Here is a 14,328-nt window from a genome sequence, read left to right on the forward strand (position 1 = left end):
TTCATTTTTTATTATTTTATTTATAATCTATGCTTTTTAAGACCTGTATTTGTTTGGAAATAGATAATATATTTCAGACATTCCAATATTATTAATTCTGTATATTCTGTAATATAGCAATTAGACAGTGACTTAATTATCAGAAGTAGATGTTACTAGTAAAAAGTAAACGTAAATCTTAGTAGATAATAACCTGGTAAAACACTAATATACCAAAAAACTGTCCAGAATAGAAAATGCAGTACAAAGTGTACTTAAAACTTATTTCCAATTTGTGCACCATTATTATCACCTTAACTTGGGAGGTTAGAAACAGACAATCTCAAGTTTTTATGAAATTCATTTGTAAATTTCCAAAAAATGTTTTAAAAATACATTTACTGAAAGTGAAGGTTAAAAATGTGCTGACAAATGAAGTAAAGTTCTGTGATAATGGTAGCAATGAAACATATTTCTTTGAAGGTACCCTTCCCAGTTTGTCTAAATCGTTTTAAGTTTTCATTCTTACCTCTTGGATGCAGATCAAAGTGCACAGAAGCATTAGTTTTATGCAAGAAGTGCTGCTTCCAGTTAATTTATATTTGGGAATGATAGTTACCTGCTACAGAAGTTTTTCCTTTTAAAGGGCTAAGTTGAGTAACATTTCAAAATATTCTTCTCTTGTAAACCTGGAAACTTAAACTTGTTGAACTCCTGGCTTGTTTTAGGTTGCAGCTTGTGAACTTTTACACAGTATAGTTATGTTTATGTTGGGAAAAGCCACTCAGATGCCTGAAAGTGGTCAGGGTTTCCCACCCATGTACCAGCTCTACAAGCGAACTTTCCCCGTGCTACTTCAACTTGCATGTGATGTAGATCAGGTAAGTGAGTGACATTGAATCTGGCACAGTTGCAAAGCTTAAAAAAGTTGGATCTTGTTCAGTGATCATCAAAGCTTGCTGCGGGTTGGAATACCCTGGGGATCTTAACATAAATGCCGCTGCCTGGCTGCTGCCCCTTGTAACTGTGATTTAATTCTTCAGGGGTATGACCTGGGGATCAGGACTTTTAAAAGCTCTCCTGGTGATTTTTAATGTGCCACAGTTTGGGAATGAATCACTGATCTAGCTAATAGTTGCTGATAGTATAGGCATCTAAAGCTGAATTTGCAGTCTGCCCTCATGTAGGGACTTAACAGTCTCTAGGAATGAAGAAGAGACAAGTAACCATGTACAAGAGTGGAAATAATGACAAGTGGCCTCTTTCTGATGACTTTGTGGCAAATTCTCCATTGCTGCATGAAGCAGGAAAAAGTAGAATTCTCAGTTCATTTCATGAAGCTATGATATCTTCGGTACCAGGATGCACACACAAAAGAGGAAGCTAAATGAAAGATCATTTATTAAAAACAAGAAAACTCATTTCTAAATATAATGGAAAATTCTTCAACATATATGAATGAATACAGTCCAGCAATGTATTCAAATGTGCTGTGATTAAATAGGATGTTTGGTTAAAATTGGAAATTTACCATAGAAACGGATTTCAGAAGCAGTAATTCCCTCCATAGAACCCTCAAAGGTGTTTGTCCTGCTGAAACTATTAGTAGTTTAGTGTTCTCTTTAATATGAAAAGAATGTCTCCCTGAATTCTAGAGTTGAATCATCCCCAGGCATGAAGTGCTAATGCCGCCTTGTGCCCGGGCCAGGATAGAAGCCCAAGGTGAGAAGTGAGTTGGCCTGTTGAGGGGCAGTGCCTGCAGTGTGGAGTGGTTGCTCAGTATTGCTTCATGTGCATTCAGTTAGTTATTTGCAGTGGTTAGTATTTGGGCCTCTCACCAGGCCATGAGTTCCCTGAGGGCAAGGGCATTAGAAAGGAAGAAGAGATTATTATTTTGAATGTAATTTTTTTTAAACCTGGAAAGCCCAAGAGTGTCAACCGATAAACTGTAGGAATTAACAAAGGAAGAAACTGACGAATTACAAAACAAAATTCTCATATATCAGTGTTCTCATTTATCTTAAATATTAGGATTGATCACTTTGAAAATAGGTCTACAGTATCTTACTCATAGCAGCATCAAAAATATATATAAAATGTCTATAAATGAACTTTAATATGTCAGGTAAATATATGTTTTATGAATACAAAATGAGCATGCTCTGTATCTGAGATAGAAGAATCAATATTGAAAAAACACCAGCTGTTCACTGATCAGTAAGTTTGGTACCATTCCAGCAGAAAGATCATAATTAATTTCATTTTGAACCTAAAAAGTAATCTGAAAGAATAATTCTTGGCCTGAGCTCAGGCTTGAGCCTCACCAAGAACAATTTTGAAAGGGTAGAGTAGTGAAGGAAGTCTTGCTTTAGCAGATGCTAAAGCCATGTTATTTATAATAGGGTTGAGCTAGGCAGAGATAGACCAGTGGGAGGGTCTTGTGGCTGCCAAGTGGGTTCATGTGTGTACATCAAAATTGTATATATGGTAGAAGAGGCTTTTAAGTTAGAAGTGGATCATTTAATAAATAATCTTAGGCCAGGCAACTAACCTGAAAAATTAATTCAAATTAAGAGAAGGATAAACAAACTATGAATATATTACAGAAAAATGTAATTAGTTACAGCATGCTGTCTGTCCGTGTGTATCTTTGGATTGGAATGGTCTTTTTCATGATAAAATATGTTTTTTAATATAGAAACACATGAAACTAAAAGTGAACCTCCATCTCATCACCCCTTTCCCAGTCTTATTTCCCTGGAAAATCTACTTTATCCTCTATTGAAAATTTCATGAATATATGCCCAGATCTTTGTGAAAATACGTTTTTACAAATGTGCATATATGCTTTACTTATAAAAAGGATCATAGCATTCAGAAACTCTTTATGTACAGGATGTGATTTCTGCTACTCGGATGGATTTTATTATCGTTACAGTGTAGACAGCCTTCCATGTCTTTCCCTAAAGTTTTGCGTAGAAGTGGAGATTTTCCGACAAAATACAGAAAGCAGATGTATAGAAAAAAATGTTAATGTCTTGATAGTTTTGACTTTATAAATGTTTAAAAATACTGAATGGCACAAAACTCACAATTGTAATGTATACATAATGTGGGGAATTTTTTTGTAACATTCTAGTGAAGATAGAAAAGATTTAAAAATGAGCAAATAACAAAAATAGGCAGCTTATAAATGAAGAGATACATGTGGCCAATGAAATATATTTTAAAATATTCAATCTTTTTAGTAAATAAGGAAATTAAAATTAAAATGCTATTATTTTCAGCTGTTGTAAAATATTTTAAAAATTGACAATGGTAAGTGTTGCCAAGCATGATGGAAAGGACCTTGGGAGTTGTGGCTGGAGAGAATGTGGGTGGGCACAGGTTCTCTGTGAGCAGAACAAAACGCTGGGTGACCTGCAGCCCTGGTCCAGCACTTTCCTGACTAGAGATGTGCTCAGACCAGTGTATATTGGACTTTGCCATGATTTCTTTAGAACAGTCACAAATTAGAAATGCCTGCATCTCTAGGGGCACCTTGATGGCTCAGTCAGTTGCACGTCCGACTTTGGCTCAGGTCATGGTCTTGTGGTTTGAGTTCGAGCCCTGTGTCGGGCTCTGTGCTGACAGCTCAGAACCTGAATCTGCTCTGGATTCTGTGTCTCCCTCTCTTTCTGCCCCTTCCCTGCTTGCACTTTCTCTCTCTCTCTCAAAATAAATAAACGTTAAAAAAAAAAAAGAAAAAGAAAAATACCTGCATTTCTAATAATAGGATTTGGGCAACTGGTCATGGTATGTCTATATATAGGATACCAGATAGCTAATAAAAATGCTGTTATAGCTTATATATTTATACAAAAATATTCAACATTAAGAGGAAAAGTGGTTATAAAAATGTGTATTATTTTTAAGTGTGCATATACATATATTTAAATGTGTTTAAAAAATTATTTTGAAAGTTAACAGTGATACTTAATGTTCACAGTGGTTACCTTTGGGATATAGGGTTGCAGATGGATAGTTTTCTACATTTTCTATAATTTGTGTAAGGTGTGTGTATATATGTGTTGTATGCATGTGTCTACGCATATATATGTACACACAGACATATATATATGATTTTGTGAATAATTGTATGAATTCATATGTAGTATGAATAAGAGTGTATAATTCTTTTGGGGAAAAAAAATAATGCTTTAAGACCAGTTAAACTTTCAAACTGAAAGAAAGGTAAGAGCTTTTACTTTGCTTAATCCTTAAAATGGCTTCAAAGGGTAGAAAGCTATTCTTTTGGGGAAAAGTATCCAAGTGCAAGAGGACTCTGTGTTTAGTCTGAATCCCAAGACATTTCACCTGATTTTTGGCCTGGTATACACACCAGTGTGCTTCATTCTTGAGCTCAGTGTCAGTGGGGGAGATAAAACTCCCCTAGATTTCTTGGTATTCTGTAGGAGCCTTAGTATTTTGAGACACAGAAATGTTTAGGATATAAAGATAGGGAATGTTTGCCTTCACTTCTGCTATAAACTTTTTACTTTTCATGTATAATGAGGATCTGATGTGTAACCGTTTGTCTAGGTAATTGCTGTGTTCCAAAAAGATAAGAAGATTTCTTTTATCTCCCCAAGATGTTCACATGGTCACACCAGATGAGGCCACTGGGTTAAGTTCCCAAGGTTCCAGGAAGATAAGTACTGTCTCCCTGGTTATTTCCTTTCAGAAGGAAGGAGTCCAGGCCTGGCAGACTCCTTGGATTGTAAAAGCCAGGGAGCCACAAGACTTTCTGCCCCTGGAGAAACTCTGTTTATATTCTAGAACGTTGGAGTAAGAACCCAGGATCCTTTCCATCCCAGCTCCAAGTAGTAAAGATTTTACTCCTTCTTTTTTGGCAGGATGGGAGAGGTGCTTTTTTCTCCCGTATCTCTTCTGTGAAATAGGTTTTTGAAGTTTGTATGTGTAGGGCATTGATCTGATTTCCTTTTGTCACCACAAGGGTGTGAATCAGGATGTAGGGAATAACATGATCACTATTTGCTTTGTAGTTGAATAATGGTAATGTCTCTGATCCAGAATACCTTGTATGCATGTTTAGGATCAAATAAATAAAGGTAAATATTAAAAAAACAACAATATCTGCCTCCATATTAGAAGAACAGTAAGTTTTAATATGCATATTTTTCTCTGCTGGATTCTAGGAAAAAGAGAAAAAGGAGCTAGAAAGAGCATGTTCCTCATTGAATTTTAACAAGAAAACTAATAAAAAACCATAGGAGTATTATCACTTAATTTTTCCTGTCATTTAAACAGAACTCTATCCAATGTAAAATTACTTTAACATGAAGAAAGTAAACTCTAATGGTGTTGTTTCTTTAGGTGACGAGGCAACTATATGAGCCACTAGTTATGCAACTGATTCACTGGTTCACTAACAATAAGAAATTTGAAAGTCAGGATACTGTCGCCTTATTAGAAACAATATTGGTGAGTAATGGTTGATTCTTTTCCGGATGTTTGCATTGTCTAGTTATATGTGATCTATGTTTATAGTTTTATTTATTTATTTATTTTGAGAGAGAGATAGAGAATGAATGAGAGTAGCGGGGAGGGGAGAGAGAATCCCAAGCAGGCTCTGCACTATCAGTGTGGAGCCTGACATGGGACTTGATCTCATGAACTGTTGAGATCATGACCTGAGCTGAAGTTGGGCGCTTAACCAACTGAGCTACCCAGGCACCCTTACTTGATCTATATTTAGAACTTTAAGAAAAGTTACCTGTCCAAATATCAAAATGTAGCATCTAGTTAGGTCATATTGTCTTTTTTCTTTTGTTTTAGTGAATAGGTGAAATGACATTTTAACAGACAGGATGCTGTAATTATTTACTGAAGTGTTACTTTTATTTTTTTTAAAGTTTTTTTTAATGTTTATTTATTTTTGAGAGAGAGTGAGTAGAGGAGGAGGGGCAGAGAGAGAGGGAAACACAGAATCCAAAGTGGGATCCAGGCTCGGAGCTGTCAGCATATAACCCCACGTGGGGCTCAAACTCATGGACCATGAGATCATGACCCGAGCCAAAGTTGTACGCTTAACCAACTGAGCTACCCAGGCGCCCCTACTGAAGTATTACTTTTAAATATTTGCAAGCAGTGTGCACATTTTTTTGTCCTGTCCTCTTTTTTTGGAGAATAGTTATAAATTGACAAACTTCATCTAGATTAAGGCTGTGTGTGTGTGTGTGTATGTGTGTGTAGAATAGGAGTGAATAAGAATGTGCTTGGACTTTTATTAGAGTTGCAGAACCCTCTTTTTAAAAAAACATCTATAGTACAATAATTAAGAGTAAAAGCAATTTGTTTGAGCTTATCCAGTTTTCTCCTGCATTCAGATTCAACAAGTGAGGAACCTTAAAAACAGTGGCCATTTCCAACAACTGTCCTGAGATTGTAGAGGTAGAATCATTAGGATTGATCACTGGTTCACGGAGGACAGAAGCAGGGAGGTCAGCTTAAAGCCTTAGTGTCATTTGACACTGATTTTATTACAGTTTTCTGAGTTTTTGCAAATAAGTTTACTTTGATTCCTTTAAATGTCATTTTACTTGATTTTTACCTGTTACTTCATCCCTGATTTGGTCTCGTTGTATACTGACTCTGGAATCAGAAGCCCCAGTTAAATGCATAGCAAGTTTGTCCAAACAGACGTTGTGTGTTCCTTGCACGGGAGCATATTGTGAGGGGGCTGGGAAGACACGCTGCGCAGAGCAGCAGAACACATGCTCCAGATCCCCCAGGACAGTCCTGATGGTACCGTCCTGATGACAGTCCTGTTGTGTGTGTAATTACAATAGGACTCTTCCCACTCTTAGAGTTACCCTACGTGGATGCTGTGTTGTGGTAGTGGAGTTGCTGAACATTTTAAATTAGGATAGTGACCTGATGTCTGTGGTTTAATTCCCTACAGAGTCTACCAGAGAATCCTGCCTAGAATAAATACGTTTAGGTAAATTTAACTTGTGGCTTATTTGCAATTCAGATGGATTTATTCTAATGTTTCCATTCTGAAGTTTCTTTCTTAGTTGTTTCTCTTCCCCTCTTGATCATCCAAGGGGGCTTAAGTAAGGGTTTCAGAAAGAAATCAGATGAGGTCATGATAATGTAAAGTAAGATAGGTGAGAAAAGGAAAGGTAAAAGAGGAAATGTGAAGTTGGTATAGCACTCAAGTGAAAGCATGTCTATAGGTTTCCCGGTAAGAATTGCTAATTCCCTGATATCAGCACATGCATTACTCACCACTGCTCTGAGAAGCAATAAATATCACCTCTTCACATTTCCACAGTTAATTGCTTCTTGAATTCTAATAAGCACTGTAATCAGAGATTTTGCATGTAGCAAATAACTGGGGGTGTTAGGTAGAAGAACTCCCTTATTTCAGTGTTCAGTGTAGTTTTTCAAGTTAGATCTTTCCTATACATATCTAAGAGGGAATTATGTCTAGAGGGAAATAAAAATATTCAAATTTCCTTAGCTGTTTTTTTCAGGTATTTAGAGACTATGCCTTTTATGGAGACTGCTTTTACAGAAAGTTATATTTTCAGACCACATCTCCATCTGATTTTTATGTAGCATTACAATTCCCTTGAAACCTAGAAGGAGCTTATTTTCTTTAACCTCTGTAAAGCATCACAGATACTGTTATGAGGCAAAGTCAGCAACAAAAACTCTTAGGATGTAGCCTTTGGGTTTCTTCAGGGAAAGGAGAGACTGTATTGTTGCTACATAATTAAAATATTGTTTCCTTTTTTCATGGATTTATCAGTTTGTTTAAAGGAAAGTGTTTTCATTTCGTCCAAAAGACATTGTTATTAGAGTCTAGATTCTAGACAGATTGGTTTTCTAGTGCTTATTTTTTCTTGAGTAGTGCTCTAAATGAATTTTCACCCAGAGCAGACCAGGGTGTTCAGTTGTCGTATACGTTTTGTTGTAGGATGGAATTGTAGACCCTGTTGACAGTACTTTAAGAGATTTTTGTGGCCGGTGTATTCGTGAATTCCTCAAATGGTCCATTAAGCAGACAACACCACAGCAGCAGGAAAAAAGTCCAGTAAACACCAAGTCACTTTTCAAGCGACTGTACAGCTTTGCACTTCACCCCAATGCTTTCAAGAGGCTAGGAGCATCACTTGCCTTTAATAATATCTACAGAGAATTCAGGTAAGTAAGCCATGTGACAGGGAAGAGTATAAAAAAGTTCTTTAAATTTTTAGTAGTGATTTTGTAAAGTGACTGGTGTTTATGTATCAATGTATTCATATATCAGACATTTAGTTAATTATGTGTCAGATGCTGTGCTGTTTTCTGGGGATTAAAAAATGAATTGAAATGCAGTTTGCATTCAGGAAACTCAGAAACTACTGAGAAATACATACAAATACATACATACAGCAATACATACATACAGAAATACATACAAACAGCAGTCTTGCAAATGCAACAGAAGACAATCCAGAGTCTTTTGGAGCACAGAAGAGGAGTATGTAATCCAACTTGAGTAGCTTGAAGAAGTCTTCCTATAGCATTTATACTTAGAGGAAACGTAAAGGATAAATGGGAATCAGCCAGAGCATTTCATATCAAAGGGATGGGGTAGAGAGAAGAAATAGGGTGGTATATAAGGAGATAAAGACATTTTATATTTCTCAACTGTGGAGTTTGAAGTTTGGAAGGGAGTATAGTGAGATTGGCCAGGAGCCTTGGTTTGTAGAGTTAAAAAACATAGGTCACTTCTAGTGGCAACAAGTCCTTGGAGCAGAGAGCTGCATGGTTAAATTTCCTTCTAAAATTCACCTGCCCATAGCTATATGGAGAGTGGATCTAAGTGACATAAAACGGGGCCAGGACACCAGAGAAGGGATGTTTCAAGAAGTCCAAGAAAAAGATCATTCATCCCTGACCTAAGGTTGTAGTAGCATTTATTCATTCATCTATTGTTACTTACTAAGAATATTGTATGCTAGTGATGTAAAGACATAGCTAGTGATATGCTATGCTAGTGATATAAAGATATAGCCATTCATGAGGGTTGCATTTGAAAAAAGAGGTAGATAATAATTAATCACATAATTATAAACTTGTTGCTGAAGTCAGTTCTTTTAAGTAGTGGTAGATGATTACTACATAATCTTATAATGAAGAACCTAGCTTTGTTTGGTCCAGATTGCTTCTCTCAGGAAATGGCAGTTAAGATATGAGGGAAGCAACTGTAAAAATAAGATAGATGATAGAGGTAGAGACATGATGGATATAGATGGATGAATAGGAATCTCTGTGTTTATGTGCACATGCACACTTATATGAAAATTGACTAGAGTTTGAACCCACTAGGTTATTTTTATCATTTTAAACTGTGAAGTCTATAGGTACAGAGGAGCGTTTAAAAATAAGTGTGAATCTATCACTATTTTCAGATGACATGATACTCTATAGAGAAAACCCTAAAGACCACCAAAAAACTATTAGAGCTAATAAATGAATTCAGTAAAGTTGCAGGATACAAAATTGATATACAAAAATCTGTTGCATTTCTGTACTTCGGTAACCACTTATCAGGAAGTGAAATTAAGAAAACAATCCCGTTTATAATTGCATCAAAAAGAATAAAATACCTAGGCATAAATTTAACCAAGGAAATGTAAGACCACAGAAAACCATAAGACGTTGGTGACAGCAACTGAAGAACACACAAATAAACAGAAAGATATAGCATGTTCATGGATTGGAAGGATTTATATTGTTAAAATGTTCATACTCCCCAAAGCAGTCAATATTTAGTGCAATCCCTATCAAAATTCTAATGGCATTTTTCACAGAAACCAAACAAGTGATCCTAAAATTTGTGTGGAACCACAAAATACATTGAGGAGCCAAAGCACTCTTGAGAAAAAACAAAGCTGGAGGCATCATGCTGCCTGGTTTCAGACTATACTACAAAAGCTGTAGTAATCAAAGCAGTGTGGTATTGGCATAAAACAGGAAGATCAATGCAACAGAATAGAGAGCCTAGAAATAAACACAGGTAATCATGGTCAATTAATTTTGACACAGGAGCCATGAATAAACAGTGGGAAAAGGAGAGTCTCTTCAGTATATGTTGGTGTTGGGGAAACAGGACAACTGCATGCAAAAGAATGAAACTAGACTGTTATCTTACACCATACACAAAAATTAACTCAAAATGGATTAAAGACTTGAATGTAAGACCTGAAACCATAAAATTCCTGGAAGAAAACATAGGTGGGTAAGCTGTTTGACGCCAGTTTTGGCTCTGACTTCAAAAGCAAATGCAACAAGTGCAAAAATAAACATGTGGGACTACATCAAGTAAGCTCTTGACAGGAAACCATCAATAAAATTAAAAGGCAACAAAATGTGCTCCATATCACTAATCATCAGAGAATGCAAATTAAAACCACAATGAGATATCACTTTACACCTGTTAAAATGGCTACTATAAAAAAGACAAGTAACAAGTGTTAGCAAGGATGTAGAAAAAGGGGAACTCTTGTGCACTGCTGGTAGGAATGTAAATTAGCATAACGACTATGGAAAACAGTATGGAGGTTCCTCAATAAGAATAGAAGTACCATATGATCCAACAATTCCACTTTTGGGTATTTATGCAAAGGAAATGAAACACAAATTCAAAAAGATATATGCACTCCTATGATTATTGCAGCATTATTTAAATTAGCCAAGATATGAAAACCGCCTAAGTGTCCAACATGGATGAATGGATAAAGAAAATGTGGTAAATGGATATGATGGAGTATTATTCAACCATAAAGAAGAATGAATTCTTGCCATCTGCGAAAACATGGATGGACCTTGAGGGCATTATGTTAAGTGAAATAAGTCAGACAGAGAAAGACAAATACCATATGATCTTATTTGTAAAATCTAAAAAAAAAAAAAAAGGACAAGCTCATGCAGTTGGTGGTTGCACAGGCCAGGAAGAGGGGTAGGCAAAATGGATGATAGAGGTCAAAAGGTACAAACTTCAGTTATAGAGGCATACCTCATTTTATTGTGCTTTGTTTTATTGCTCGTTACAGATACTGCATTTTTTAGAAATTGAGTTTAACTATTGGCTCTATTTTTCCAACAACATTTATTTATTTTGTGTCTCTAAGTCATGTTTTAGAAATTCTCATGTTATTCAAACTTTTTCATTTTTCCTGTATTTGGCATGGTGATCTCTGATTGATGATCTTTGATGTAACTATTGTAATTGTTTTGGGGTGGCATGAACTGCCATATAAGACAACTTAATTGATAAAGTTGTCTGTGTTCTGACAGCTTCACCAACTGGCTGTCCCCCCATTTCTCTCCCCCTCCTTGGGCCTCTGTATTCCCTGTGACACAACAATATTGAAATTAGGCCACTTAATAACTCTATAATGGCCTCTAAGTGTTCAAGTGAAAGGAAGAGTTGCATGTCCCTTGATTTAACTCAAAAGTTAGAAATCATTAAGCCTAGTGAGGAAGGCCTATCAAAAGTCAAGATAGGCTGACAGCTAGGCCTCTTACACCTGTTAGACAAGTAGTGAATGCCAAGGAAATGTTCTTGAAGGAAATTAAAGCTGCCACTTCTGTGAACACTTGGATGATAAGAAAGTGAACCCGGGTTATTGCTGATATGGAGAAGGTTTAGTGGTCTGGATAGAAGATCAAACCAGCCACAAAACTCCCTTAAGCCAAAGCCTAATCCAGAGCAAGGCCGTGACTCTCTTCAGTTCTGTGAAGGCTAAGAGAGGTGAGGAAGCTACAGAAGAAAAGTCTGAAGCTAGCAGAGCGTTTGTGAGGTTTAAGGAAAGAAGCCATCTTCATAACATTAAAGTGCCAGATGAAGCAGCAAGTGCTGATAAGTTATCCAGAAGATCTGGCTAAGATAATGAAGATGCCCACGCTAAACAACAGATTTTCAATGAAGATGAAACAGCCTTCTATTGGAAGAAGGTGCCATCTAGGACTTCTGTAGCTAGAGAGGAGTCAATGCCTGGCTTCAAACAACAGGCTGACTCTCCTGTTAGGGGCTAACCTAGCTGGTGACTAAGTTAGAGCCAGTGCTGATTTACCATTCCAAAAATCATAGGGCCTTGCAGAATTAGGCTAAATCTACTCTTATCTGTGCTCTCTAAATGGAACAGCAAAACCTGGATGCCAGCACATCTGTTCACAATCTGGCTACTGAATGTTTCAAGTCCACTGTTGAGACCTACTGCTCAGAAACAGATTCCTTTCAAAATATTACTGCTCAGTGACCATGCACCTGGTCACCCAAGAGCTCTGATGGAGAGGCACCATGAGATTATATGTTTTCATGACAGCCACACAATATCCATTCTGCAGTTCATGGATCAAAGAGTAATTTTGACTTTCAAGTCTTTTTTTTTTTTTTTTTTTTAATAAGCTTTATGCCCAGTGTGGGGCTTGAACTCACAACCCTGAGATCAAGAGTCACATGCTCCATTGAGCCAGCCAGGTGTCCTGACTTTTTATTTAAGAAATGTATTTCATAAGGCTATAGATGCCATAGAGAGTGATTTGTCTGATGAATCTGGGCAAAGTAAATTGAAAGCCTAGAAAGAATTCACTGTATTAGTGAATTCGCATTTCTTTATTAAGAACATTCGCAATTCTTGGGAAGAGGTGAAAACATCAACACTCATAGGAGTTTGGAAGAAGTTGGTTCCAGCCCTCATGGATGAGTTTGAGGGGTTCAGGACTTCACTGGAAGAAGTAACTGGATGTGATAGGAATAGCAAGAGAACTAGAATTAGAAGTGGAGCCAGAAGATGTGACTGAATTGTTGCAATCTCATGATCAAACTTGAATGGATGAGTGGTTTCTTGAGATGGAATCTCTTCCTGGTGAAGATACTGTGAAGATTGTTGAAATGACAACAAAGGATTTAGAATACTACATACACTTAGTTGATAAAATAACAGGCTTTGAGAGGATTGGTTCCAGTTTTGAAAGAGGTCCAACTATGGGTAAAATGCTACCAAATAGCATCACATGCTACAGAGAAATTGTGTCTGAAATGAAGAGTTAATCGATGCAGCAAACTTCATTGTTGTCTTATGTGAAGAAATTGTCATAGTCACCCAGCCATGAGCAGCCGTGACCATGACCCTGACTGTAGCAGTCAACACTGAGACAAGACCCTCTACCAGCAAAGTAATTATGACTTGCTGAAAACTCAGAAGATGGTTAGCATTTTTTAGCAATAAAGTATTTTTAATTATGTACAATTTTTTTAGACACAACACTGTTGTGCTCTTAATATATAGTACAGTATGAACATAACTTCATATGCCCTGGTGAACCAAAAAATTCACTTTACTCCCTTTATTGAGATCATTGCTTTCTTTTGGTTGCCTGGAATCAAACTCATAATACCTCTGAGGTGCCATACTGTAGAGTATGGTGACCATAGTTAATAATACTGTATTGCATATTTCAAAGTTGCTAGGAGAGTAGATTTTAAATGTGCACGTCACAAGGAAAAAGACTTTGTGTGTTGATGGATGTTAACTAGACTTACTGTGGTGATCATATTGTAATATACACAAATCTGGAGTCATTATGTTGTGCTCCTAGAAGTATTATAATGTTATATGTCAGTTATGCCTTACTTAAAAAAACTGTGTAAAGTTTGTTGAATAATAATAAAGCAAGTTCTTGTATACTCCTACCTAGGTTAAGAAATAGAGTATTTTCAGAATTTTATACCTTCCTCTGCACTGAACTAATCATTCTTCCCTTGTATTACTTATTCCCCTTTCTTTTTTGTTTCATTTTGTGTGTATGTGCCCTAACCGATATACTCTTGCATTTTGAAAAGCTGTGAAGGTCAGTGTTTTCATTGTTAGGTGAAGTATCCTGGGATAATCCGCTCCGTGGAGACTAGTTGGCTGTATCTCCATGAGAGATTACAGGAGCCCATTCCAAGGAAACAGAGTGACAAGGTTCATGTCAGTTTTAGAAAGCACAGCTCTCCAGAATGGTGTGAAGTAGACCGCTAGCTGACATCAGGGAGAAATATCGTCTGAGGGTGTGGACTGCCCTTGAACTGCAGCATCTCACTTCCCAGGAGTCCATCCCCCATATGTCAGGAGCATGTCAAAGCAAAATTCTCTTGTGGGATAAATGAGCACTGTCAGCTGATCCAGGCTGAAACTGGACAGAAGAACTTCACCTGATCATGGCAGGCCAGGTTAAGAGTGGAATTTGGGCCATATTCCTTCCAGGTCGAAAAACCCATAGGGGCGCCTGGGTGGCTCAGTC

The 14,328-nt window shown here is 36.9% G+C and overlaps 1 protein-coding gene across 1 annotated transcript in view; it reads left to right on the forward strand.

The window, feature by feature from the left end:
- PRKDC (protein kinase, DNA-activated, catalytic subunit) overlaps positions 1-14,328 on the forward strand; it is a 214,119-nt gene that overhangs the window by 50,689 nt on the left and 149,102 nt on the right. Inside the window, exons 25-27 of the mRNA XM_049633721.1 lie at positions 708-860; positions 5,356-5,463; positions 7,967-8,193. Of these exons, the coding sequence (XP_049489678.1) occupies positions 708-860; positions 5,356-5,463; positions 7,967-8,193 (488 nt within the window). The remainder of the gene's footprint in view (positions 1-707; positions 861-5,355; positions 5,464-7,966; positions 8,194-14,328) is intronic.

This window comes from Panthera uncia, chromosome F2, assembly GCF_023721935.1.
Source record: "Panthera uncia isolate 11264 chromosome F2, Puncia_PCG_1.0, whole genome shotgun sequence".
NCBI lineage: Eukaryota > Metazoa > Chordata > Mammalia > Carnivora > Felidae > Panthera > Panthera uncia.